The sequence below is a fragment of the Falco biarmicus genome, chromosome 14, assembly GCF_023638135.1.
Source record: "Falco biarmicus isolate bFalBia1 chromosome 14, bFalBia1.pri, whole genome shotgun sequence".
Classification (NCBI taxonomy): domain Eukaryota; kingdom Metazoa; phylum Chordata; class Aves; order Falconiformes; family Falconidae; genus Falco; species Falco biarmicus.
In genome coordinates this window covers 18968761-18996551 of record NC_079301.1, presented here as the reverse complement: position 1 = coordinate 18996551, position 27791 = coordinate 18968761, and the positions used below count along the sequence as shown (strand labels likewise).

Genomic DNA, 27791 nt, shown 5'->3' with positions numbered 1-27791 from the left:
GCCTAGAAAAGATACAGCCTTTGTGCTAGCCTGTAACACTGAGGTTTGGGTTGTTCGTCTACGTAACCTTTCCTGGGCAGTGTCTCATCTAGAGGATTGTAACAAACCTGGATACAGCTGCTCTTCCCTTTGCTCCAAACTCCGCATCTCTGTCCCACACCTCCTCCCAATACAGACCAGCTGCTCCGCACGCTCCCCCCTCTGCACTTCCAGTGAACAGCTGTGGTCAGCAGAGTTAGCAAGAGCTTGTTAGGAGGATTAACGTTACGCTGCCAATAGGAAAAAAAATGGTGCTTTCACTTAGATGTCTCTATTTTTGCATCCATAAGACTATAAGCTACCATATCTGATGGAATAACACCAAAACATCCCTTCCTCCCAACTCCATCCAGAGAGGCTGGAGGTAAATAACAAAGATTCTGGATGTGTTGATTATGGAAATGCATCTTTATGTTGTCTCCTTGTCACGTTTACTTTACACATCATACAAGTTTGCTCTTGAGCTGTCTGTGCTGCATCACTCAGCTCTGCCTGGGAAGAGCCAGAGCCCCCCTCCTCCTCTGCGTGCGCACATTCCTTGTGCTGACCAGGCAGAACAGGACGGATTTCCTTCGGTGGCATTTCCTGATGATTTCTGACTAACTGTGGAGGAAGTCAGAGCAAAGAAATGATGAATCTTCCATTTTTTTATTTAAAAAAAACCCAACACTTTAAGAACAACATCTTTTATTTTTGAACTGTAAACAGCCTGCCTGCTACCCTGCTGAGCACCGCATCTTCGTGTATAACATACACACCAAGGCCAGATACACCTTCTGCTGGGAAGCCCTGGCCCTTTTTGGGGAGCTCCATTTGCCAGCGTCAGTATGTCAGGCTTGCTCAGTGCTTTGAAATAAATAGTTCGTAGTCTGAAAGAACACGCCCTAAGCCATGAATGATGGAGGGCTGCCTGCTCCCGTGGCTGGGGGCAAACCCCTCAGCCCTGGTGCTGGAGGAACCCAAGCTCCAGCAGCACCCTGTGTGGAACCTTGGCTCCCTTTGCCTGGCAAGCCTGGCTGCTTCCTAGAAGTGATGTTGATACAAACCAGAGAGACCAAAGAGTTACCGAGACCTCAGAGATTTTATGAATCCCTTTATTGCTCAGTCCTCCATCTCTTTCTGTAGAGGAACTGTCTGTCTCTCTCAAGCTGTACAAAAGGTCATGCTGAAAGCTCATCCTGCATTTTGATCTGGAAACCTAAAGGCAAAAGCTGTGTTTGCCTTCTGGCATCTCCTCCAGCGCTGGCAGACACCTGCCAGCACTGCCTTCATTTGATGTTTTGCCTCTTCCATCATCCTGTGACCCTACAAAATGCTCCGTGCCTTCCCGGGGAAAGCTGAGGCGCCTGCAGAGCGATGTTCCCCTGGGATGGGCAGCTGAACTGCTGCCTGCGTGTCAGGGCTCTGTGGTTTTTTCCTTTCCTTCTGGTGATAAATACAGAGCAGGTCTTTCCCCTGTACTGTTCAAGTGGGGAAGGAGCCTAAGAAACAACAGTAGCAGTAGAAACCCAAGTGTCTGTAGGTAGCGGCATAGTCAGAGGCACTTGCAAGTAGCTGAGCTCCCGGACAAAGTGCGGAACATTTTTGAATGACGAGGCAAACCAAACTGCAACAGTCGCCACAAACACATGCAAGGAGAATACCCCAAAACCACGTTAAGCTTTGAAGCCCTCAATGAGAGCCCACCCAGCAGGGCACGGGCTTTTCAGGCTGTCACACAGCGCTGAATTTGCTGGCGCCACGATCCCCGAGCTGTCAGAGCAGGGCGTGTTGGAGCTGTATAACAATGCGCTTATGCTAAAATCGGATGTGAAAGGAAAATCAATTATCAAAGTAGAACAAAACAAGACAGTGAATGAAAGGTTGGGGCTCTCCCTGCTCACTCCTGCATTACAACAGGGCCCGGGATCAGCTCCCCAGGTGGGAAGGGGCTGAGCCTCCGCCAGGCGCAATCTTTGTGTTTAAGGGCTGGCTGTGGTGCTGCCAGCACCCAGCGCGCTCCTTTAATATGTATAACGCATAGAGCAAAGCCCTTCTGCCCTAAACAACTGGAAGAGGAGCTTTAGATGCTGTTTGATGGGGAAGCACAGATCTTAAGACCTGTGAAAACACAGCGTGCAGCCTGCATTAGCTGCTGGCAAAAGGGCAGGACTCCGCAGACCCAGGTGTCTCTGCCGCTGGCCCTGAGGCAGTCACTGCCTCTCAAAGTGCACATGAAAAATTAGAAATAAAGTGCAAGTGCCTTTACCAAAGCTCTTGAAGATCTACTGGAGAGAAATGAGCTATCACCTCTGTGGCCCAAGACCTTCAGCCCTGTGTTGGTACAGCCCCCAGCGTGGGCGCGATTACGCAGGGATGCCCGTTTTTAAGGCGGCGCCCTAGTAAGCATCTCAGGCTAAAAAAGACCAAAGCAATTGCACTTTGGCAAAAAATAAAGCAAATTGTTAACCCAAGGAGTTAAAGAGACAAAAAGCACTGGGGCAACAGGGAATTACTGCCTTTTTGGAAGGGCTTGTGCTTCGTGCCCCGTGAAGATGACCTGGGTTTGGGAACCGGCTGGCTGCTCCGAGGCTTGTTGCTTCAGGGAAGTGTTTGACACGGTCTGAAGCTGCGGATGCGATTAGAGGGGCTAACCTCTACCAAGTGCTTACACAGTCATACTTTTTGCTATCAGTTTTCTCTCCTTACTCTTATTATCTAATCACCAGAGTATTTTGCAGAGAGGCGCGAGACGTCTGAGAGCTTCCTGAGTTTTGTGCAGCCTCCTGCTGCTTTGTTTCAGCACCGTTTACGGGCAGAGCCCAGTCTCCTGACCGCGAGCTCAGAGGCTGTTGGCTCCCGTGTCCCTGCCTGCAGGGATGCTCCGGGTGCTGGGACCCTCCGTGGCAACCAGCTCTGCTGCTCTGGGAAGTAGCCCATGGGTGGCTTTGGCACGGCTTGCTTCCCTCCCAGGGTGTGGAAGCTGGTGCAGGAGAGGGAGGTCACTTTTCTGGGAAGCACTCCCTGCCGACAGGGCCGTCCCCATCTCCGCTGGAGAGAGGACGTGGAAGCAGCCCATAAACGTAAACCGGCAGTCAGACTTTATCTGACCTTTTATCCGACCTGCCCTCCCTGTAAGCCTGAACACAAAATGTCATGCAGTTCCCTTGTATCAAGCCCCCGGGCACAGGCTTATCTGAATTACCCGTGCCTGTGCTGGCTCCTGCAGCCAAGTTTCCATCAATTTGCTCTCTAAGCGCAACAAGTCCCTCGATTCACCGCAGCGGTATCCAGCCAGCAGCACAAAGCACGCAGATCCAAAAGTGACACTTGCCTGAAGCAATAAATAAACTGGCTCCCAAACTACCTTGCTTCTTAGCAGCTAGGCTTGCTCAGCTCTGCTCCCAAGGAGTGCCTCCTTTCATCCGCAAAATCCCGAGACACGCATGTTGAAAGGATCCCGTGTCCCCAGCTCGCTGCGTGTGGAAATTACATTAACAGCCACGACGCTCCTCAGCACAGAGCAATTAAAGGATCAGGTTAAATAACAACCACTCTTTGTATCCAAGCCCAGAGCATATGCAGAACAAATTTGTGCTTGTGGCCTTCGTCTTCGGTCAGCAAGCGCGGCCCCTTCCTGCCCCTTGGCCACGGCAGTGGCAGCAGCGGGGCAGGGGCAGGGGCAGGGGCTGGGGCAGGGGCTGGGGCAGGGTCAGGGTCAGGGTCAGGGTCAGGGCCAGGGGCTGGGGCAGGGGCTGGGGCAGGGGATGGGGCAGGGTCAGGGGCAGGGTCAGGGGCACTGCAACTTACCCAGGTCCATGGAGGATCCTGACATGAGCCCAGGTTGTAATTTGGTTATTTGTTTCTCAAGTCACCTGCAAATAATCTTCCTGATATACCTGTGTAAGAAATCTGTTTGCTAATTTGTCTGAATTTTCCTCTAAATAATTTATATGACCAAGTCACAGTCTAATTTTAAAATTAAATTAATTACAATTAAAAATTAAAAGTATCTTGAGAATGGAAAAAGCGTTAAATGAAAAATGTGGAAGTTTTCCCCATAGGCACCTTTGCTTATCAAAATAATGAAAAATCACAGTTATATTTTATATTAATTTATTAGAAAAAAGATATACAGTTTAATGTGCAAATATATACAACAAACGTTACAATGAAACATCAGGAAGGTGAGCCCCTTCCCTCTATCAATGACTTACTCCTTCGTAACAGAGATGATTGTTTAATGCTTCCCCACAGATTTACAAATACAAAAAACGTATAATGCTTCATTTGCACAAGACAAAAGTTTATTTTTATTTGAACAAAAAATATTCTGGCTTTGACATGGCAAAAGTCTGCTATTTTGGTGGCTTTTTTATTTATTTTTTTTTTTTAAGACCTGAGCAAGTTTTGCGGAACGGGAACAAAGAAAAGGCATTGCCCTGTGCTTCATTCTCATCACAGCATCTGATGGTCTTTGAATTACTAAACCACTGAATCACTTCAAGTGAATGCAACTCCAAAATCTACACTTACGATGTAATTAGCGACATGGAAGCGAGCAGGCGCTACTGCTGGCAAAAGTGAGCTGGCCGAAAGCACCTGGCTCCAGCTAAATGGCTGTTGACTTTTCTCAGGTAAAGTGTTCCTATCTGCCAGTAAAGAATTTAATGCTGCCTCCTGTAATAAAGGCATTATAAACGGAAAAAACAGCTTAGACCTAAAAGCAAACAAACTTTGCATCCTGCTACGCCTTGCTTAAACGCGTGATCATGGCAAGACTGCAGAATAAGGCCCTGTTAAACCCGAGCGGAATAAAGACGTTGGGAATGTGTGTAACTCCCAGTTCAGCACTGAAATCGCTCCAGGAAGGAACTGATCGAATTGATTTCATTACGATTCTTTAGGAAGTATTTCAAGCAGGTGTTTGTCGCAGGCTATTTTGTTATACAGTGGCCACAGATTTCAGTACAAGAGCTCCATCTCATCGCTGGTCTCCTCCCTCCCGTGCCTGGGTGCCGGCACGCTGGCCCGCTCACCGGCCGTGCCAGCCGCAGGGGGATCCCAGCTGATCACCCCAACACCAACCACAGGTCTGAAACCATTTCGCTTGTTTGTGTCCTACATCGTCCTGCAACCCAGCTTCAGCTGGCAACCCCACAGCGTGACCTTTCCCATCAAGCGAGAACCATGCTGCTCCTTGAGCGCTCCTCTCCCTTTTAAACCAGGAACACTGGTGGTGCTGGAGAAGGCACAGCAAGTGCTGAGCCAGGCAATGCCCGTCCTCCCAGGAGATGGGAGTTTCCTAAGGAACCACTGGCTGTCCCACTCTCATTTAGGTGCACAGCCTCTCTCTGCATCAGCTCTCATGATACTTTTTAAAGAAATACACACAAATAACACCAGAACCGACCCCCAGCAAAAGGAAGACACTACCAGCAGTGTTCCTGGCTGACCCCAGAGCCAGTGCCAGCCATGGGCTCTTGCCTGGGCTACGCTGTCAGACGTGATGCTGTCAAAAGCTGACTCAATTTTCAGGTGCTTTCATGGGTTTTCTTTCCTCTTTGGCCAAGGGATGAGTAGTTAAGAACAGACTTCAACCAGGGACTCCTTTCTGCTATGTAGCACCCGTAGGGCGCTACAGCAGGGGCTGCAGCAGCTCCCTGACCGCCAGCATCCCTAATGATGGGGTGGCCACAGCAGGTCCAGCCTTTGCCATCCTCCCCCGATCCCCCTCCTCCTTACCCTCTTCCGAGTATTGTTGAATTTGACTAAAACAAAAAAATAAAAGCCTTGGGGGAGGACCTCTCTGCCTTTAAAACTGTTTTTTTAATTTTGTTTTAATTGTTCCTGGTTTACGTGTGGTGCTTACGCAAGAATGCGTATCACAGAGCCTGGAGCCGAAAGCAAAGCCAGACCTTAAATGAAAAATCTGAATAAACCCCCAAACTTAGCTTTTAGTTAAAAAGTGGAAGTTAGAAACCAATGACCAGCATATGATCAACGTAAGAGAGCGGTGGGGGCTAGCAGGGGACACATGGAAGTTGAAAGGGGGCCGTTCTGATCTAAGGACAGTCCCTGCCAAGCTATATGTTTATGTCCTTTTAGGGGGGGAAAAAATACCAAAAGAGCTCTTTCTTTTCTAACCTTCTGAATGCTCCCTTAACCAGGTTTCTCAAAGTTTAAATATTTTTACAATAAACTAGAATAACAAGTGACTCAGTTGTCTCCAATAACTTGGTGTTTTTCTACTTCAGATTTTCTGACAGCATGAAAAGAACTGCTCCGGTCAAACACGAGCTGATCTGTCCGCTATCGCAGGCCGCCTCGGAGGCCGCTGTGCCGTCACCCTGCGATTTGGGATCTGCAGCAGCACAGCAGTTTCACCTGCCCGTGGGGATGTTCCCTGTCCCCTGCTGTGACACGCGCCTTAGCTGCTCTTTTAGCACTGCAGCACACACCAAAAGCTTTCCGTGACAAGTGTTATTTGTACACCCTGAAAGAAAGGCAGCTCTTTTGAGCAGAAAGGCACACGACTCTAACTGTGGCCCTTCCTTGCTTACGTCTCTCGAACATCTCAAACACCTCCGTGGCGGCGCCGATCTCCACCGCCTCTCCCCAAACCCACTTCCCCTTTAGCAGCACCACACCCAGGGCATGGCTGCTCAGGCCTCTCCTACAGCAGTTTTAGGACAAAACAAGTAGGTTTTAACAAAACTAAATTTCACACCAGACAGACAGGATTTCTATGGAAAAGTCTGAATTCTTTGCAAAACTTTTACCAACACCAACTTTCGGTTTAGAGCTTTGGTGGGCAGGGAGAGCGTAGGAGGAGACAGCAGGTCAGCTATCTGCAGTACAAACCCCGGTTTTCCAAGCAGCTCTGGTCCAGGACACTTGACGCCCGCAAGCCTGGGTGCCCAGTTTGCCCCAGAGTCAATAAAGGCGCCGGTGAACCTCGTCGGTCTTGCAGGGTAAGCTAATTAGAGCCTGGTCACCACGGATCCCCAGCTTTGTATGTGTGCTAAAGCAGCAGTGAGGCTTGCAAGCACTTCAGCTGTCTTGAGGTAGGAGGAAAATGGTGTTTCCGTCAGCTACGCCGCCTCTCCAGCAGGACGTGTGGCTCGGCCGTGTCTCTCGGCCTCCCGGAGTGCCCAAATGGCTGAAGCAGAGTGGGTGCACAGAGGACAGCAAGTAGGAGCCTGGAAATGCCAGTGGGTTCTGCAGTGACATTTCTACGACCTCTGTTTGGTAAATCAGCATTTTTGGGATGTCACATTACAGTAATACAGTGTGGTAGCAACAGGCACGCGAAGGGAGGCCGGTGACTTGGCACCGTCAAAGAGGAAAGCTTTCCGCCCATCCTCGCCGAGAGGATCGGACCTCTCACAGCCAGCAGGACTTACCTATGCGAGCGAAGCCTGCCAGGATCAAATCCAGTGTGGGTCGCTCAGCGGTACTGCATACTTCCACCATTCAAGTGGCTGTGTGCCACCTTAAAATAAAGATTGCGGCCAAGCTTTTCAAGTTAAATATGTTATAAACTATACACATATGCGATCCTGAGATAGTGCCTGCAACAAGTCCCAAGGTAGATAAGCTTCCTGAACACAGAGGTCCTCATGCCGCATAAGCTCATTGTTGTTTTATTTTGGCAGGCCTGCTCGCCTCTCTCAGAGCACACTGCACTTCCTAATTCTCTTTTTTTTTTGGGGGGGTGGGTCTAGTGAAACAATCAGTTTGACGACTGCTACCAGCAGTTCCAATGGCATTTCTTCTGCAGTTCAGATGAAAGCATTCTTGATCCTTCGCCAGTTCTCCCAAGACTTGCCGAAACAGGCTCACAGCTTCCCTTTCTATTTTTTGGCCAGCCAAGAGCTGTGTGCCTGCAGCCTCCTGCTAGAGGAGCAGCTGTGCTGCGCTGCGCTGTGCGACGACGCTCCTCAAGACAGGGGAGAAAACATCAGACAGAAAGGCGACAAGTATGAGCCACAACGGAGGGAAGAAGCTTAACACAATGACCGTCGCCCAGAGGGTCAAAGACCAGCATTCCAGTCCCCTCAGTACGTAGTGCTGTTTGGAGTTTTCTGACAGCATCAGCTCAGAGTCAGACTTTTAAACCCAGGGGAAAAATATTTTCCAAAATCCTCTTCGCTTAAGCACTAAGTATTTAAAAAGTTCTTTTTATTGTTTCAGTATTTTAGCCCTTAGTTGATTAGTCACCAATACCTGTCAGATGCTCGCTGCCATAAAAGCACTCTGAGCACCCGCAGTATTTGTAGGAATATAAAAAAATAGCTTTAGCAACTAGGAATTATGCAACACAGGAGAAGGCAGGACTAACTAGATTAATGCAACTTGTAGTGGATTTGTTAACGTTAAATGTATGACTCGTCGCAGAATCATGCCAAAAAATGGTACCATGTAGCTTACTGGTAAGGGCAGTAAAAAGGGTAATGCATTACTTTAATCATCAGTGAACCACTCACTCATTCAACATACTATTTCCAGCTGAAATCAAAGGTTTCCATTAAAAAGGCCATTCCTCTACGGACTGTAAGCCACTTACAACTCTCTGCCTTTGAACTCTACTGTGATAGCTGCTTCATTAACATTGTGGTTCCAGTGCAAAAAAAAATATATATATATCCTCCAGATCCCAAAGCTTCTTCCTTTAGACTTTTGATTGTCTCTCATCTGTCCATTCCTGCTTAGTGTTCTGTAAAGCTTGAGTCTTCTGTTCATCCACCTGGACATAGTCCACTCTCTGCTCCTCTGAGAGAAAAGGTTTCTGCATGAGAGAAAGGAAAAAAACGATGTATTAATTTTAGGGTTGAAAAGGGATGCTAGTGAAACTTGGCTTGACTTTCTGTTTTCCCTTTCCCTTGTTCCTTGATTGCTTCACCTTGAAGCTCACAGTGTCATCAGCTGACAAAAGCATTGCTTTACAGCCTGCTTTAGCTATAATTATCCATCTGTCACCCTGTCACTCAGTCCAGCACAGTGAGTGGGGAAAACGTGCTGTTCTGGCTATTTCCAGATAATCATTCTCTTCTCATCTGAGTGATCCTGCTGCAGGGATGACCTAACTGCATTTTAACTACAAGGAGGGTTTAAATAAGAAAGCTTAGGAGTCTTGAGTCTTTTGCATGCAGGAGTACTAGCTGATGCGGGAAACTACACACAGGAGACAAAATGGCCCAAACCACCAACAGTTTGTCGCTTTGCAGTGGTACCTACCCACCACCTAGGCAGGTCATAAACTCTTTGGAGCAAGGAATCTATTTTCTGAGCATTGCTAAGGAAATTGAAATGCTTTTGGTGATGTGAGAATAAAGATGCACATTTTGCTGTGTTACAAGAGATGGTACAGTTTTACCCCGTGAATTTATCATGGGCTGTAAACTTGTTATTGCAAAGAGAATTGGGGAAAAACTAGCAGGAAAGGTTTTGTGGAGACTTGATGAAAATGGAAGAGCAGGCAGAGACCCTGTAAGCACCAACAAACTTGCCCACGAGCCCTCGTGGCTGCACATCCCAGCGCAGTCTCGTGCCCTCTGCCGAGCTCGCGTTAATGGCATCCCTATGAGTCACGCTAAGGACACTTGGCCATCACCCTAATAGTGCTTTTATTATATTAATCTTGGGCCTGCCACAAATGCAGTCAGCTGGCAACACGACTGGCTTCACTACGATGCTTCGGGCACCTAGCAGAGTGTGACCCTCAGTCCTGTTTTCCTCCCAACGGACAGAAAGATAGGAGGCTGTGGGGGTTTTCAGATGACTCATACCTTCTGTACAGGGGATGGGGAAGCAGAATTAAAATCCAATGCTAAGTAATCAAGGTTAGATTTCCTTGTCCATGGAAAAGCACCACTGTATGGAGATGTTGCCTGTCTGTGTTCCTGTCGGGAAAGAAAAGAAACTTTTAATGCTCTTAAAACATGATGCTAAAAGGAAGCAGGACCACAACCGCAGGTTGGAGACTCGGCTGGCAGAACACAAGGGAGGAGGGTCAGCACCCATGTCATTTTTTATGCCAAGGGTACATCTGTTGACTGACCACAGGATAGCACCGAATAATTGCAGGATGGCATAAAGAAACGGGGAGCGTCTTTTTCTCCTGGTAATTATAGCAAAACAAGCAAACCAGACTGATTTTCATTCCATGTTATCAAGGAGGACTTACGCCCAGCTTCTCAACCCAAGCCCTCGGAAGGCTCAGATTCACAGGGGTGCCCTCTTAACCATCAGCATACTACGCGTTTGAAGAAATGGTGATAATTCTGTTCAAATCTAGCAACTGAAAATTAATTTCAGAAAAATCACGGATAACCACAAATGTATGGGAGGTTTTATTTGACTAGAAGAATCAAATGGGGAGTAGCTGCAGCTGGAACTGCCCTGCTGAGCAGATTTTGATCTAGTAGAGGTGTGGGTTAAAATTTGAGACTATGGTTCATGGGAATTGTCGTCAGTTTTGCAATATATTTCTATAGCCGTTGCCACTGGGCGCTGGCTATGGAGCCAAATCTGCAGACATTGGCTCAGATTAAGGGATTTGAGATCCATTTCCACCTAAAATTCAAAGGAAACTGAGATTCTGGTCTCTTGCAAGATATGGCTAAAGAGTGAATGAAGAAAAGGAAGCCACAAAGCCAGATGTTCTTCTTTCATGGGATGGGAAGTGGGGTTAGTGCCACCAGCCAAAGCAGAAGCAATAAGAGACTTTAATGGGAGTTCTGTTTCTGCACAATATTTGGTGTGTTTCTTTAGGAAGTGCACTAACGGCTTTCTGTCATTTCCTAGGAGATTTTGCAGGGGCACACTTTTAAAAGGTGAAAAGATTTAATTTTCCTTTGCCTTAATGAGTTCTCATGTAAATATGGCTGATCCCTGTGATCTCTTGGAACTGCTCAGCAACATTCGTGGGTGAACAGCTGAGTTCTGCAGAGCAGAAGAAGGGCTTCCCTTATCTCTCCGTAAATTGGCCCCAGTGTCTTTGGTTTAAAAACGTTTCATCATTTTTAAAAAAAAAACAGAAGGCAAAGGACAAACCTCCTCAACATTTTTTCTTAGAAAACAAACTTCTGCATTCTCCATCAATGTGACAGAGCAGAATAAAGCAAAGGATGGCTGTGTGAAAATGAAGATTACCATATGAATGTAACTTTCTTCCTCTTCTCCGGAAACTGAATTGGCAAATATTCTTGCTGAATTAATACCGTCTCTTTCTGGTGAGATAAAGCTCATTCGATTGCTATGAAGAAAAACACAGGAGAGGTTAAGGAAGCATCTTACAGATGCTCTGAAATGAAGCCAAAGCCTGACACAGTCCATATGGTGAATAAACTCACACTAACGCTGCAGACTTTATGGAGAGGATGTCCAAACCCACTCCTTAGTTCTAGAAAAAGTATGCTATATTGCTTATGAGTGGTTCTGTTGGCTTTTGTGTGTTGTTTTTTTTTTTTTAACTGGGATTTATGAAAGTTTGCCATCTCTGGTTTGACAGAAAGCATAAAACATTGGAGGAATTCTCCAACAAGGGGCACAGAGATGGATATCATTCATTTGGGTAATATGTGCCAAAGGGGCAGCTACTGAGTTGCGTGGGTATCTACATTTTGGAGGTCGATGTGAGTTAATCAGCCACTGGAGGTGCATGCAGAGGAACTTGTCTGGCTTTGAACGCAGCGTAAACACGTGCTGCCTGAGCTATGGGGCTGGCTGTGACTCAGCCCTTGTACAAGGAAATGTCTTCCACTAACATAACTGTCAGAGGTATATCGTGAGTAAATTATTGCGGGCTAGCACAATGGGGTTAGTTATTAGGAAATTAGATGGCCACTTTGTGCAGCATGAACAGTATAATTCCTTTTGCTTTATTAGTTCCGGCCATACTTCTTTTTTAGTTTTGTTAATGTAAAACGTGCAAACTCCCTCCGAGCTCGTTATCCTTCAGGACTCTGCACTGTGTCAGCACTAATTAACCACAGCACTCTGGCAGGGATGCTTGGAAGGCAGGCTACTGGGTTTCCCTAACAGGCAGCATGCGGCAGGCAGTGCCAAAGGGCTTAACCGGCTTTGCACTGCATGGCTGAGGGAGGGGTCTGCAACTGGGAAAATGCCTGGCTCGTGTCCCTTTTGCCCTCCAAATGACTACCTGAGGTAGGGGAGTGCAAGCGCCCTGTCTGGCACTAATCCTAGCAAAAAACCCCATTTTCCGGAGTGTTTGGGGCATGCAGAGGAGGTTGGTGGGAATTCTCGGCGTTTGCACAGACACTTCAGCACAGCTGGCTCTCCTGTCAGCTCTTCCCCGCAGTGCCAAGATCCCCCCAGCCAGCAGGCTGCAGTCCTCCCCTGCTCAGGAGCTCCCTGAAGATAAGTCCTTTGCTGCCCTTGGAGCCCCACAGTATCATCTGTTCATACTACCTGGGCTTTGGGACGAAAAGCACTTGTGTTTACCCCACAACTAATTTCCAGTGACAAAAGGTCACGCCAACAGATCAAGTCTGAATTGCAGTGTGGCAGAATTGCAGTATGCAGAAGTCTACACTGAGGCTACAAGTCAGGCAGGTCTTTATCTTACCTGGTTCTCTTTTGCTATGTTAATTTTCGGGAACAAAAATGGCTCTATCACCTTGGAAAAAATAAATAAGGCATGCGAAGCTTTTAACCATCTCAGCAGCCACACCAGAGTGCAGACCAGCTCCCACCTTTTCAAAAGGAATCTTCAAAACAGACTGAGCATCACTGCGTGATGCTGAACACACTGGAGCTGCCTGTTGTGAAAGGGAGCCTGGCTTTTCAGAGACAGCCAGAGCCTGAGGGATGCTGGAAGGAGCCCTGGGGAATTTTTGTTTGTGGACTTTGCCAGGAAACTGTTTCTTGTGGGATGTGATAAGTTATTTTTAACTCCATTCCACAATGTTAATGCTTAGAAGATTGGAATGGCAGGTTTCTTGTTGACTTACTAAGGCACAGTCCACATCCTGGTCACGGCAGCATGCTCCCGGATTGTGGAGAGGTTCCTCAAGTCCAGAGGGGGTGGCCGCGCTGCAAGTAGATACAAAAGAAACTACATTTCCAGTAGCAGAGCTAATCAAAAGTACAGACTGTTTAGAGAAATGCAGTTCTATATTAACAGCAAGAAACTAACAGAGTATTTCACAGAACATAACTGATATAACCAAGACAGAAATCAGTAACAAATGACCATTTCAGTCAGCACTGGAAAGCAAAGTTCCCCATTTACCCTAAAATAACAGAATAAATACAATCGACATAAGGAGAGCAAATGCTCCACGAGATCCACGTGCTTGCCTTAAATCTGCTCTGCATACGCTGCTTTCGAGAGGAGAGGCCAGTTCAGCCTTACAGGTCAAAACAGGGTTTGGGATCTCCTCTAAACAAAAAGCTCCTACACGTGGACATGAAGATCATTCCTCTCACCAGCTGATGTACATTTCCCACTCCATTCTCAAAACCTTCTAAGAAATGACCTGAACTTGCTTTGCTTCCTGGCAATGGTCTAAATTTCTGTCCCCACTTTCTAGTAGCATTTCTTGAACCATTTTCTGAGCAGCCTTGTGGCTCTGCAGCCCAAAGAGCTTTAATGTAGGCTAGGTTTAGGCAATTTCTCCACTGCAAAGCTGAATTTTGTCCCCAGTATATCCCTCTGGAAGTGCAACCCGGATTTTGGAGATGCCATGAAAAGCAGGAGTGGAAAATTACCATCAGTAAAAGCATCTGCAGGAAATTCCTAATTAAACCAAGACAGCTGCGCCTACCCAACAGAGGTTTAACCAACAGCCCACACATCAAGTTTGAGTATTTGAATGTTTGGATGTCCTGTTCCTGGAAGGTCAGGGAGCTGGTGAGACAGCAGTACACGTACTTCAGAGCTGCAGGATTTAGTCTGCTGTCTCTCCAAGGATACATCCATTTGGTCATTTGCAGTCAGAGGGGATCTGAAGCCAGGCACCGTGCTAACGCAGCCACCCAGCCTGTGCAAGTGGGCATATGCATGCTCCTCCTCGGCTCACAAATGACCCTGCGGACGCCTCATATGTTACAGTACTATAAGCCACTTACACAGCCATTCAATCCCTCTTCTAGAACACGAAGCACTTTAAAATGTGCCGAGGACACTGTCAAAGGAGGTCACCCATGTCCCCACTATCAGAACCCCCTGGCTGCCAATTGCACCTAAGGTCTGGGCTTACATTTCCTACGAGGCTTGAGGTCTCGGTTCACTGGAGGGGGCTCCAGGTCCGAGGGAAGCTCAGGTAATGGGCTGGTGAGTTTTTCAGTGCTGACGACAGGGAAGGTAAACGTGGCTGAGCCGGGGCTCATGGGGATGTAGCCGTCGGGTGAACAGTCGGAGCCAGGCGCGGAGGGAGAGGTGCTGGGGCGCATGGGCACATAGCTGTCCTCCGTGCTGTCTGAAGCGGTCGAGTAGAGCGGGGAGAACCGACAGGGCTTCAGAAGCAAAGGAGGGGAAAAAAACAGAGAAATGGGTTGATAAATGAATAGCTAACCCCCTGCAAGCCAGGAGGTGCTGTGAGCTGGCAACAGATCTGAGCTGAGCCCCAGGCCAGGAGAGTCCCGACGTGACCTTTCAGAGAGGCAGAAGCTGGAAAGACACGAGACAAACACATGAGTTCAGATGCACACTCCAGCTTTGGAGATGTCCACTTCTGAGCTTTGCAAGTCATTGCCGGAAACTAGAACCAAACTTATTGATGACTTAAGTAGGTTAAATCCTCCAACTTCAGTGAGGCTGCACTTGCCTCTCCCAGCAGTAATTCTGACCTATAAAATGAAGGAGGCTCCTTCGTACAAAAAGGCATACGAAAGGAGAACATCTGATGAACTAGATTTTTGCAAATGTGGAAGCTGAGAAAGCAGACACGCAGACCTACAAGTTACTCCTGATAGCTGGGAATAAACACTAGACGTTCATTTTGTGAAGTTAGTGCTGGCTGTGTGGTGAGAGAGCTTGATTACAAACCTTAAACCTTACAAGCGTTCAAAGGGGAGAAAAATCTAAGTTGCCCACCAGCAGAGCTTACTTACAAGCAGCAAAGGAGCTCCTACACAGAGGACAATACCCAGTGCCAGGCAGAAGACCGGCTGTGTGATGGTGCTACATACAGCCACGTCTGCCAAAGGCTGAATCAGGAGGCTTTGGTGTGACAGAGCCCTGAATCACAGGAACTTTGAGAGCAGAGGACTTTCCTACATCCTAAAGAGAAGATATCCCTCAGGATCATGAAGTGATAGGCTCCTTTAGACCCTTTCTTTCAAGAGATAAGCAGTTTTCTCAGGTGCTCTTGGTTAACAGTTTAATTCTTGAGGCTACCAGCACCCTTTTTCACAACAGACCTGGATTAGTCTGTTCTAAAACCAGGGTGCTCAGTGTTGTGGCCTCTCCTTCCCTCAAAGGCTTCTGGTGGCTGTGAAGCAGCAGTGCAGAAGTTGCCCAATGCCAACTGTGTCCATTTTTTTAATTCTTCTGCTGAATACAGAAAAGACTGAATATCAGGATGTGAAATGATTCACTTTCTGAAGTTCATAATGTGCCAGTCTTTAAAATTTATGCAAGCAGAGTACTTACCAAATTCAAGCTAAGCCTCTTATCCCGACTTCTTAAGGAACTGCCTTCCATGTCTGCTGCAAGATAAAAAAAGTGATTAAAAATGTGATAAGGCAGTGCAACCTTACGGAGATCATTCTGGAGTAAAGCATATGGCTCTAAAATAACTAGAGCTTTATAAAGATTCCGTAGCTCCTAGTATTTATCCTAAATGAGGAAATCCAATGACACTTTAGACCAGAACCAACTCAGCAGCATTTCAAGAGCTATTGCATCTATTTTAAGTTTGATGAAACCAAGAAACACGTTCATGTACAATCCAGCTGTAACTTACGCTTCCTGTAGCACAAGCAGTTGCTGAGAAAGACTGGTGTGGTGTGGAGAGCAAGCAACCAAGCAAAAATTTAAACCCAGCTCCTGCTCTAATCCCACTCTGTTTTCCCATCTGTCAAACTGGGGAAATTACATGAAAATGGACTGTAGGAAATCTTAATTCATTATTGCTTGGAAAGTTATTAGGAGCCCTGTATGTAAGGTGCCAGGGAAGTACATGTTATTGTCGAGAGGGTGCATGGGGGAACTTAACGGCAGGAGAAATATTCTTCTGTCACCCAGAAATGCTGCTGTGGTGCAAGTGGCTGAAGCTGATGGAGAACAAACAGCCAGAGAAAAGGTCACCGGTCACAGCGTCCCCTTGTGCAGCCTGACCTTTGTCTTGGTGTAGGTCAATTTTACTTTTGAAGAAAAAGGCAAAAAACCTGAAATCCAGCATTCAGTTGGGATGATGTTTACAGCTACCCTCCTTTTCTGGAAAATTATTTTCTGTGCAGAAAATGGCTTTTCTGTGGGAATACCCTAAAACCCTGCAACCATGTTAATCCAGCCCCTGCTCTCACGGTGGAGATGTCAATACTGTGCTGCAACTGAGGGTCTTTGCAGTGGTATCAGCATAAAAGGAAAAGTGCTAAACAAGAACAAAGTGATACTATTAGTGTGGATACACATTCAGATAGGTGCAGCCACTATCCTGGGGCAGCTATGTTTATTTTTTACTTTGGTAAAGAGACATTCAGGCACAATGCTGTGGCAGGTGCCAGGATATAGGTGCCTTACACATGTACAGCTTGTTCCCCTTCGTGGCGCCGCCACCAGCGTACGCTGCCTTTGCACTGGGTTAATTAAATCTGTTCAGCTTTTACATGTTGCCATGGGCAAATAATAAAGTAAATAACTCGAGTGGGCTCACTCTGGGAGCTGGTGAAGGACAGGTGCTTTCTCTGTGTTTCCTTTTCTGGTCTTGTTAAACACATTTTAATACAGAGTTTAACCTTTCAAATAGTTTCAGCTGCACTTAGGGTAAGAAAAAATAGCAGCACTAATTAATTCATTGCTGCCCCCTGTCAGGCAGAGATAACCTTGCAGCACGGTAGCAGAACATGACATTTGGCCACTTAATCCTCTTAAAAACATTTTGGCATAAATTGGGTTGGAAGAACATTAACTGTCTCAAGTGGGCTGGCAGCATTAGAGCGGCACATGTGCAGAAGCAAGAGCAGCACCTTTCAGGGAGCAACCAAATGGAACTGATAATTAAGAATACCAATTCCATTGATGGGTGTTTCTCCACAAACCTTCCAAGAATTGTTTGTACACTGATAAACAGGCTGGACAGAGGTCTCCTTGCTTTCACTTCTGAGCTTTAAGAACAAGATCTAACAGCCCCAAACACCAGTTGGTCATTCAAACTACAAGAGTCTAAAGGTCACTTGTCCTTAGAAACCTACGTTGTCTCCATCAAAAATGACACATCACTGCAAAATACTTGATGATTTCCAGCCAGGTATTCCAGCTGCCTCCCTCTGTTCTGTGGCTCCACAAAATAAAACTTTCCCATACTGCATGTACTGGTTTTTGACTGTTATTTCTGTTTGTGATGACGATGTTTCAAGAACAAGTGGAAAAATCAGCTCAGCTCAGAGCAGAGCTTGCTTTGCAGCACAGCCTGGCTCCGCAGTGGGTTTTCAGGCTACCCTGCAAGGACAGAGTGGGATTTGCTCAAGGACTCACAGAGTCCCTGGTTCAACCTGGATTACATCCCATCCCCAGTGTCTCCCTGGCTTCCCGTTCTTTACTCTAAGCTGCAAAGTCAGGCTGCTGTTACAGAAAGGACTGGATGCGGCGAAGCAGCGCAGCTACAAAGGCATTTCCCACGTGCAAGCCCACATTTGGACCTGCATAAATAGAGAGTTTGGCATGGTCTGATTCAGTGGTTGGCTTTTCATTTTGATTTCTCTGCTGCTTTCTTTTGTGGAGAGGGAGGGGACATGGAAAACTAGCAAGTCGTCACCCTGAAGAGATCACAACCAGATCGCTGCCCGTGTGTACACACTGAGGGGGTTTTACAGAGCAGGAGCTGAATGTGAGGGACAGGTCTGAATCCTGCCTGCTAACTAATTTGAAACAAGCACTTCAGGTTGCTTTGGGTGGTGTATGATTTTGCAGGGGGGGAGGACAGGAAGGCACAACGGGAGGTGGGAGCCTACTCTGCACTCATGGGCAGCTCCATCCCTCACACCAGTACTGCTTTGTTGGCTCTTGGAAATACACTCACCTTTCCAGTTCCTCACGTTGTCCAAGCTGGACAAGGAGATCCTCCTGGGCACCAGAGCAACCTGAGCCCGGCAGATCCCTGCGTGCCCATTCTGGAGGGCTCCACCACCCACCTCGTCCCCTCTCCTGTCTGAGAAGTGGGTTGGCTTGGGTGGCCGTGGTGGGGGGGTGTTGGACAGGACGTCCAGCTGGGTTACACCGTAGGGCAGTGCGTTTTGGCTCTTGTCAATCTGAAAGGTTGGTGTCAGCGGTGTCCCCAACAGTGGAGAAGAGGAGGAAAAGTCACTGGGTGGCCCACTAATGTCTATGTTCCTGGACACAGTGCTGGGATTTGCCAGTGGGGCCCCATCCTGGTGCACAGTGCCAGCGCTGGATGGCTGTACAAGGTACAAGGAGGGCTGGGACTGCAAGGAGTCGACAAAAACATCATCCGATGAGGTTTGCTCCAGAGATCTGTCTGAATTCGACCAGCTGTCACACCTGCAGAGAGACAGAGGTCAGGACCTACGCCTTCCTTTTCTCCTGGTTGCAACCAAGCAAACACACAGCAAAAAAAAACCCAAACCCACCCCACAGCTCGGCACAAAATCTGTTCCTTCCCTATGGCTGTGGAAGGTCCCCCTGAGCTGGGCTGAGGCACTCTGTGGAGCACCTTGGGCAGCAGCAGGCAGAAAGGGCATCTGGAGGGGGGCTGTATGTGAGGTCCCCAGCCACCCACCCTGGAAGGAGACCGGGCCAACATGCTCGACTGCTAATCTATGCTATGAAAAACCCTGTGTAAATTGGATTAGGCTGCTGGTCCCTGTTGTGCTCGAGAGCCTACCCTGAGTGGCAGGGCTCAAGGACCAGTTTACTCCAGTTTCCTAGGCCATCACTGGGCAGGCAGAGGGTGGCTGCAGCCTGATGCATCTGACAGATCCCAGACCTACCTGTTGTGGCTGAGCTTGCCCGACTCGCAGTTGGAGAGGAAGAGGTAGTCAGGGAGGAAGACCGACTCTGACTCGCTGGGGGTCTCTTCCGCAGCAGACGCGTCAGCAGCAGCATGGTCGACCGAGGAGGGATCAGCAATGCGGGAGGCATGGGTGGAGGCAGCCGGTGATGGCTGTGGGGACGAGGTCGTGTGAGACAGGCTCTCCACTGAACCTGCAATTGGAACGGATGGCCCTGGCTGAGGGATGGCTCTGACTCACCCTGGCCCACTGCCTCTCCTGGCCACCACCAGCTTGCCTTTGCACCAGGGATGTTCTACCCCAGAGCAGCAATGGGTCAAGGCAAACACTGATTCTGGGGAGAGGGGATGCTGGTTTTGCAGCTGATCCCCCTGTCTGGGCTGGGTAAGCCAGCTGCCAAATCGAGGAGCTGCAGGAGGTGCAGACCCACCTTGCTTTGGGGTTCCCCGCTCCTGCAGGGCTGCAGCATCTCTCCTGCAGACAGTGATGAAGACAGCCTCTGCTGAGGAAAGTACCGAGGCAGAGCGGTCTGTTTTATCAAGTATTGTTTAGGATCTAACGTAAATAATTAATTATTAATCTCTAACACTTCAAATTAATGGCAACAAGGAAAGGGATTGATTTCTCCCCACTTTCTAGATGTCAGTGGACAAACCAGAGCTTTGCAGCTCATGGAGCAGCTGGATTTGTTGCACCTCTGAATTTATCTGCAAACTCCTTATGCCTCTCTAGGCTGGGCACCATGAGAGCTGTGGTGTAGCTGTTATCGCCCAGCTGGAGACTTGTTGGCTCTGCTGAGAAAAGGGATACTACTTTTCTGGAGGCCAAAAGGCACAGTGGAGCCTGTACTCAGTGCCCCCTTCCCTGCTCCCTCCTTCCCAATACTCCCCAGCGCAGACAAGGGTGGTGGTGGGGTGAGGAGCAGGTCTGGGCTGCAGGCAGCAGGGCTGGCCCAGACTGCACAGAGTTAGCCACCTGCTTGACTCCAGGTCCACCTCCAGCCACCACGGCCACCCTTCCCTGCCAGCGTGGCACTCACGCCCATCTGATCCCGTGCCCAGCAGCAGAGGCAAGTCTGGTTCTGTTGCCCTCCCAGGCTCCATCCCTGCTAGAGAGCTGGGGATGCAGGGCAGGAGGGATGGATGAGCGATGGCTTAGCCACACTTAAGGCTAAGCACCGCCTCTGGCTCAGCTTTCGGGGCATTTCAACTCAAAAATAGAGTCCTCAGCCCAAGTCAGACCTATCCCCATGGGCAGCTGTGGGGTGGGAAGGATGTCTTTGCAGAGCAGCTCCCCAAAGGCATCTGCTGGCAGCAAGCTCTAACAGTGGCACCAGGAGCATATGCCATCAATGAGAGAATATGATTTTTCTAATGAAGTTTCAGGTTGCTGTGTGGCAGCTCCCTTACCGGGGCTGTACAAGGACCAGGCTGCTCGCTGGGTGCCCCAGCTGTCCCTGACACCTGTGAGGCTCAGCAGTGGGATACCCATCTCTCTGGCCAAAGTGCAAACACAGCCTGATTCAAAACTGCAAACCCCTTCTTCAAAAGAAAAAAACCCACAGCAAAAACAAACACAAGAAAGCAGCTACTGCTGGTAAAACCAGACCAAGCATAAACACACCTTCAAAATGGAGCAAGAAGGCAGATTTCTTGAATGCTGATATCCAGAATTTGCTGGAAATGCTGGGAACCAGCCCCTGACCATCTGTGCGCGTGCTGTAGGCCAGATCCTGCACTGCGTGGTGAGGTCCTGAGATCTTCTGACAGGTCATACCTAGTCCTCAGCTCAACGCAGCAACAAGCCTTGGCACTGTGCTGGGTTGTTGTAGTCACTGCTCAGCCCTGGGGGGTGCTAGGTATATGTGCAAGCAGGTCAGGAAGGATGGTGAGGGCTGCCAAGACTTGGGTGGTTAGCAACGTCACTAAACACAAACAAAATCCCGTAGAGATCCAGACTTCCCCATCAGTCGCAGTGGGCTTCTGATCTCAGTCAGCAGAACTGATCTTCTCTCCCTGCACTACCCCACACCTCATCCCTTTATAACTGGGGAGGGAGCTGCCTCTTTCCTTCCCATCTACCAGTACTGACCCACCACTGCTTCCTCCCATTAGCTTTGAGGGTCTGGTGCAGTGGTGGGCTCCAGGTCAGCAAAGCACTTCAGCACATACTTAAATTCAAGCTTAAGCAAAGCATTCGTTTCATTTTGAGCAGGTACTTAGAGCAGCAGGATTTCAGCAGTGAACATCTGGAAGGAATGGCTTTTACAGGGTTTCACATTTGCAAAGCAGAGCTTTAAGGCTGCTTTCTTCCCATCTGAAAAATCACTTCTCTCTCGTTCATTGTGCTGGCTCAGACGGTAACTCTGCTTTCAGAGCAGGGACCCTGAGAGCTGTCTTGGAAGCTGAAGATGATCAAATATGTACTGGGCCAACTCAATAGGGATCTCAGAAAAGCATGTTCATGTCACCATCTGACCAAATTATTTTTTTAAAAAAACAACAACAACAAAAACACAACTACAAACTGCCACAGTGCATAAGACAAGAAATTAATGACATTCTGGATTATTAACACAGAGAACGAACAGGCCTGAACTCCATCTGGTACTCACAGGGTTTAGCCATGGATTATCCCATCAGGAAAGGCTGCGAGCTGCAGACCACATGGCAACTGTTGTTAGCAGGAGGGAGGTATAGGAACAGTGCAGACCTGCCCTTTTCTAACCTTCAGGGGCTCAGGGACATGCAGACTGTCCCTGTCCCTGCCAGCTCTGCTGGTAACTGAATCAGTGTGCATTACAGCTGTACCATGACAGCAGCTGGGTACAATAAATTATGCATGGCCACTTTCAACAGTGAGAAGGCAGAGAATAGGTTTGGTGCCTGCCCCCCCCTTTGCCAGAGAGACAGAGGGAAGCTTCGGCTGCCAAAGTAACTGCTTTGGCGAGTACTAACCCCCCAAAAAATCTCTGCCCTGCATTGATGGGGAAAGTCACTGTGGCCGCCGTGACTTTCCCCATCAATGCAGGGCCATTGCTTGGAGAAACAGAAGGCTTCTCCCTCTTGCTAGACCCCAGCCCACTCCCCAAAAATTGTTACAGTACAACAGCACTGCGGGAACACAGTAGAATAGGGGGGTCCTGCTCACAGCAACCCCTGACCAGGCTGCATGGCCATACTAAGAAGGCAAAAATGCCACACACCCCTCCTGGCCAGGGGCCAGAGCCTGGCATTAAAGAGCAGCCTTGAGGCTGTGCAGTGAGAAGGGATTTCCTCCCGCTGAGAGGGGAGTGGGGAGGGAGTAGCCCCAGCACCTGGCCTCCAGCATGGGCTGGGAGGAACTGTCACACCTCCCCTGAACTCCTGTGCAAGGGCCAGGTGCTGCCATGAGCAAGCTGCTGGGATGCTGCCTGCCCCACTTTGTATGGGAACAGAGGGGGAAATGAAATGAAGATGCTCGGGAGAAAGTGCCTCTGCAAGGAGAGCACAGACACTCCAGGTAACCCCTCAGTGCGGTGATCCCAGCTCCCCTTTGCTCCCAGCACACTGCCCTGGCTGGGGGAGATGCTCCCCAGTGTGGCTGCAGCAAAGTGCTGGGGAATCGAACTACCCCCATGCCATGGCACAGTCTGTGCACACTGGCAAAAGAAGAAAGCCCACAACAACAGAGAGACATTTAAGGAGGCAAAGAAACTATCAGAGGTGCAGGCAGAAAGGAAGAAGGTCCCAGCAATGGGCAAGGATGGGTGTGAACACCAGAGGTGAGGAGAGGTGGAGGAACAGAAATGCTCTAATCCAACTGCCAGCAGCCAAGAAGAACCCAAGGGTAACTGCCACTTAGGGTGCCCCTGCCAACATCCTGATCCATGCACTGTGCAGGGAAGGCACCAGTGAGGGGGCCTCCCAGGGACATCAGGCTCCACTGTGGCCCTGAGCGCTGTGGGAGAGAGTAGAGCAACAGGGAAGAGAGGGAGATCAGCAGGGACCTTCAGGTAAGGGCTGCACCCAGGAGGAGCAAGGTGTTCAACCAGGATGTGGAACAGTACCCAGAGGCTATGGAAGAAGTGAAGACGTCACCCAAGACAAAAGGTCCCTCTTGGGCTGAGGAGCTCCCTGCCAAGGGAATATTCAATGCACAGCTACAATCTTTAAAGTAAGGTTTCCTAATGAAAAAGGCTAAACAACTTTCACAGCAGTTTCTCCAATGAAAAGCTGCTATATTGCATTGTGACAATCATGGTTTCAGCTTGCATATGGGCTAAAGTGTGCCCATGATGTCCCACAGCCACCTCATTTCATCCTGCCCCTGCCCAGCCACTTGGCTGAGGCGTCCTCTTGATTCCCTGTGTGGCCACGGGTCCCATGCAGTTGGGGAACGACCGCTCTATTGGGAAGAGGTAGAAACAAGATTTTACATAGAAATGGTCGGAAAACAGGGAGGGAGGCCTCTTCCTCTCTCCTCCAGCTGACTCCCCTGAAGGTGCCAGCTCCCCCATCATTTTCAGCGCAGGCGGCGGCACAGTTCCTTGTGGCAGTGAGCGCTGCAGCATGCTGATTGCTGCTGGCATCCCTTCCCGACAGCCACCCTGCCAGGTGCTTCCTGACATCTGCCTGGAGCTTGCATGTCGCCTCCGTCTCTCAGCCATCCCCTCTCTTGTTGACTTAAAAGCTGTCCTCGCAGGGCCAGCCACGGTTTGCTCACTTCGCTCTGCACCTGGCTGCTGATGTGTCAGACTGGAGGCCTCTGATGACCAGGACCTGGCTGTTCACACAGCTTCTTTGCCACTGGAAGGGACTAACTGGGAACGATGGGACGGTATTTAAAGCTGAGTCACTGCGTAAGCCTGTGGCTGCACTTTCTGGGCATTCAGTGGAGAAAGCAGCAGATTTGGTTTTGGCCTCAAAGTCACAGCAAATTTTCAGAGATGCAAGGATTAAGAGTGAGTGATTTCACAATATAATATTGGCTTTGAGATTAATTTTAATACACAGAACAGCTTATTAAAATTTCCTGCAATTGATGTGTCTTTCCTTTGATGATTCATTTCAGGGACTATTATTTTTTTAACACTGTAACATTTAAGTTAAAAAAGCATGTGGCATTTAACAGAGCTTTCCTCTTCTTATGTTAATTTTTAAGGGTAATTTGTTTAAACCTACAGGCTCTTGGGGGATTTAGGTGCTTCCAAAAAGCTGAAGCAATTAGCAACTGTTTGAAGCGTGATGTGCAACCTGTGGAACTGTGCAGATTTAAATCAGAGGAACTGAACATGCCCTGCAGCCTGACAAGAATACATCCCAGAGCTGACCTCACTGCCACAAACTGCGGGATAAATAGAAGATCTTCTGAGCTATTAGCCATTAGAGATACAGTAAGTGCATGTCTGGAAGCTTAGCTCACGCCATCTGTGATGAGGGCGCTACGTTCAGGTGCCAGACTTTATCGGAACCAAGGCAAATGCTCTGCACTGCTGAACTTCTTGAGGGACAATATCCGCCTTGAACGGAGTGGAAAGCTGGGATGTCAGCTTTCCCAACTGCTGCAGCAAGAGCTGTCACTTCTCATCCGTCAGTGTCTGCACCAGCAATCTTTGCTGGGAGAGAAACACCACTGTGTAACACTCTGAATGCTGCCCATGTGTAAGTCTCACAAGCAACACTGTGTTACCAGTGTAACAGAACAGATATTTCCCAGTATCAATGCACCTATCCTGGGACAGTTGCTGCCTTGGCTCCTCTGCCACTGATCACATCTCCCTACGCACATCCTCAACACAGTGCTAGGAGAAGTCTGTATACACACCTGAGAGAACAAAAAATAAATTTCCTCGTTTCTGTTTTGCATGGAAAGAGTTACCTTCATTTCAGAGTAATTGGTAAAATTATACCTAAAATAACACTGCACCAGGAGCAACGCTAGAGCAACATCTCAGTGTCAACAAGGGGAGATGGGTAGGAAGAGGGTTACTGAACATCCCTAATCACATTCAAGTGCCAAAGGGTTATTGACCCCGATCCCCCAAAGCTGCCAGTTCTAGTTCACAAGTTGCATTCATGGGCAGTTTGTACTGGCACATAAAAATATGTCAGCATGTTTTCCTGGTGGTTTCTTAAGTAAATGCAGAAAAAAAGCAGACATCACATTTGTAACAGGACCACTGCAGTGCTCTTTCCACTCCCATTTCCCCTCAAAATAAACTACAGAAGGGAAGATTAAAGAAGACGAGGAACCAGGAGAGATCAAAATAAAACATCTCACTGTAGCCTTTTGTTTCAAGTTACAAGGTACCAGTATGACTACGTGGTGGTTGCAGACACCAGTAGCAGCCTGAGCGCAGCAGCACAGGAACCATGGCAGGGTAATCTGCCTGGCCATACTGTGATACCCCCAAACACATTACTGCGCTTGGCATCAGGTCCCTCCATCACCACCCTTTTTCTGATCTTGCACTGCCTTTTATCACAGAGAAGGACTTTGTTCTGACTCACTTCCAACAAAGGTCTCAAATTGCTGCTGTATCTGCCCCTTGGAAATGTCAAGGGAAAGACAGATTGCTGTTATCTGAGCCTGATTGTCTCATTTGAAAGGTAAGTTAATGATGATACAGGTCCCGACTTTAATTACTGGCTACATCCATCTTGGAGTGGTTAATTCTTGGAAGCTTTCCAAGAAATTCACCCTACTGAATATATACAAGTGTAGGTCCTTGCAAAACAGGCTGACCTTATGTTTCACTGGCAGGACCATCTCTTAAGTCTAGACACACGCTTCTAACACTTCCCTATCCTCTGCCTTTTTTTTATTTTTCTTCTCATTAATGGACTAAGACAGCCCAGTTTTGCCAGTGATTTATGTAGATGTATATACACCCAAGCCTGTGCACATTCCACATCCAGCAAAGCCTGAGAAAATGTGAGTTTTGCATGACACTTCCCTGGAACAGGTGTCTTACATTAAGCCAAACTAAATAAATAGGGGACATGCACTGAAAAAAATGGCCCCAGAAGATAACACTCAGTCAGCTTTTCACATAAACAGTACCTTGTCTTGTTAAGGACATGCTGTTTGTTCTAACAGGAATTGTTTCATCAAAGTGAGACCAAGCAGCCAGCAAACATTCCTACCCAGCAGCGAGATCCCTGACAACTTTCAAATCAGGGTTTAGCAGCATCCCAGTGCTGTGTGGAGCTAAAGGAAACAAAGTGCCACACCACCCGCTCAGCCCAAGCAGCCAGCAAGGTCCCTGCTTCCTCTCACCCTGGCTGCTGCGGTGGAGGAGCCCAGACACTGGTCATTCTCCCAACCCCCAAGACAAGCATGAGCATGATCCTACCTGTACCATCTTCTAGATGTCCAAAGTTACAGATCTGGCTGATGTTGTGCACCCAGATCTGCATCTCCTCCTCGGTTTTGGCTACCAGGTAGAAGGTGCGGTAGGTGGTTCTCACAATGAAGACAAAGTTGTTCTGAAATTCCTTCTTGATGAAGTTGGGTCCCGAGTGCTTCAGCACTTCGCACTCGTTGAGGTCGATGATCCGAATGGGCTTTTTGGAGTGGTTGTTCCTGTAGTACTCCAGCACATCTGGGTTCCCGCTCATGCGGCCTCTGCGCAGCACGAACCAGCGCTTCCGCCATGCCTGCAAATGGCACAGACAGGGCCCTTTTAGCACCAACCACATCGTACATCAATCAGTCCACACACACTTATTTTCTTTTCGGTTTTACAGTTGTTTTGGTAAGCCAGCCAAATCGTGACTTTGATTTGAAGTGCTTGCTATCAGCTTGCATTTGCAATAGGAAAAAAGGCAGAGGGTTGTCCCTTTTGAGGTTGAGAAGAGCAAGCCCTCTCCCCTCCTCTCCCCCTCAGCCTCCCAGCATGCTGTGACCCAAACAATCTGATACTGCACCGCCTCATCTGCTGGGAGATTATAACACATTTTTCCTTGCGAAATGAAAACATCTAGGACTGCACCCTGTGTTGCAGTACATAAGCTAATATCTGGCAACAAATATCTTTTGCCCAGCAAAGCCAAGGGCTTCAGATGACCTGTGCAGCTTCCCTCAAGCCCAGAACAAAGGGGAGTTACTCTGGGGACTTAAGGGAATTGTAGTGCTAAAAAATTAAACAGAAAACTTACAAAGCTTACAGAAGGGCACCTGTTTAGACAGGTACTGCTTCAAGTGAAGTCATCCCTAATCAAACCTGGTAAGCACTGATGTCTTTAGACCCTCTTGACTGAAGGTATGGGTCCCATACAGGCTTAAATGAAGTCCTCATAGGACTACACTTTAAAAAGCTATATGCAAGTTTCTAGGAGCAAAATAACGTATTTTCTCTTTTCCAGCAGCTGTTTTTGTTCACCTACAACACAAGTGCCTCTGTGTTGATTACAGCTATCACAAATGTGCCTGCTCTGAGGGCTAGAAGAAATCCACCCCAAGCTCTGTTCCACAAGAAATAAGACATTAGGACCTTCCCCTTTATGTAACTCCACAAAAACTGTTGGATAAAGTCATGCCTAAGCCATCAAGGTCCAGGTGGCTGCCAGGGAGCAGCTGAAGCCAAAGCTGCAGCTGCCCCCGCTCAGCTGGCAGCCCACCAAGGTGCA

At 48.3% G+C, this 27791-nt stretch overlaps 1 protein-coding gene across 6 annotated transcripts in view; it reads right to left on the bottom strand.

Moving 5' to 3' along the window:
* Positions 1–4117: 4117 nt before the first annotated feature.
* The window catches only part of GAB3 (GRB2 associated binding protein 3), a 69236-nt gene continuing 45562 nt past the window's right edge, over positions 4118–27791 (bottom strand). For 2 of the 6 annotated variants that reach the window (XM_056359563.1, XM_056359559.1), the window contains exons 2-11: positions 26516–26819; positions 19610–19681; positions 19159–19372; positions 18231–18709; positions 15641–15696; positions 14247–14502; positions 12996–13077; positions 11176–11278; positions 9810–9923; positions 4118–8809 (exon numbers count right to left, since the gene is read on the bottom strand). In XM_056359563.1, coding sequence (XP_056215538.1) covers positions 8693–8809; positions 9810–9923; positions 11176–11278; positions 12996–13077; positions 14247–14502; positions 15641–15696; positions 18231–18709; positions 19159–19372; positions 19610–19681; positions 26516–26819 — 1797 coding nt within the window. In that variant the 3' untranslated portion in view covers positions 4118–8692. The remainder of the gene's footprint in view (positions 8810–9809; positions 9924–11175; positions 11279–12995; positions 13078–14246; positions 14503–15640; positions 15697–18230; positions 18710–19158; positions 19373–19609; positions 19682–26515; positions 26820–27791) is intronic. The other 4 variants (XM_056359560.1, XM_056359561.1, XM_056359565.1 and 1 more) reach the window with 4 other exon arrangements.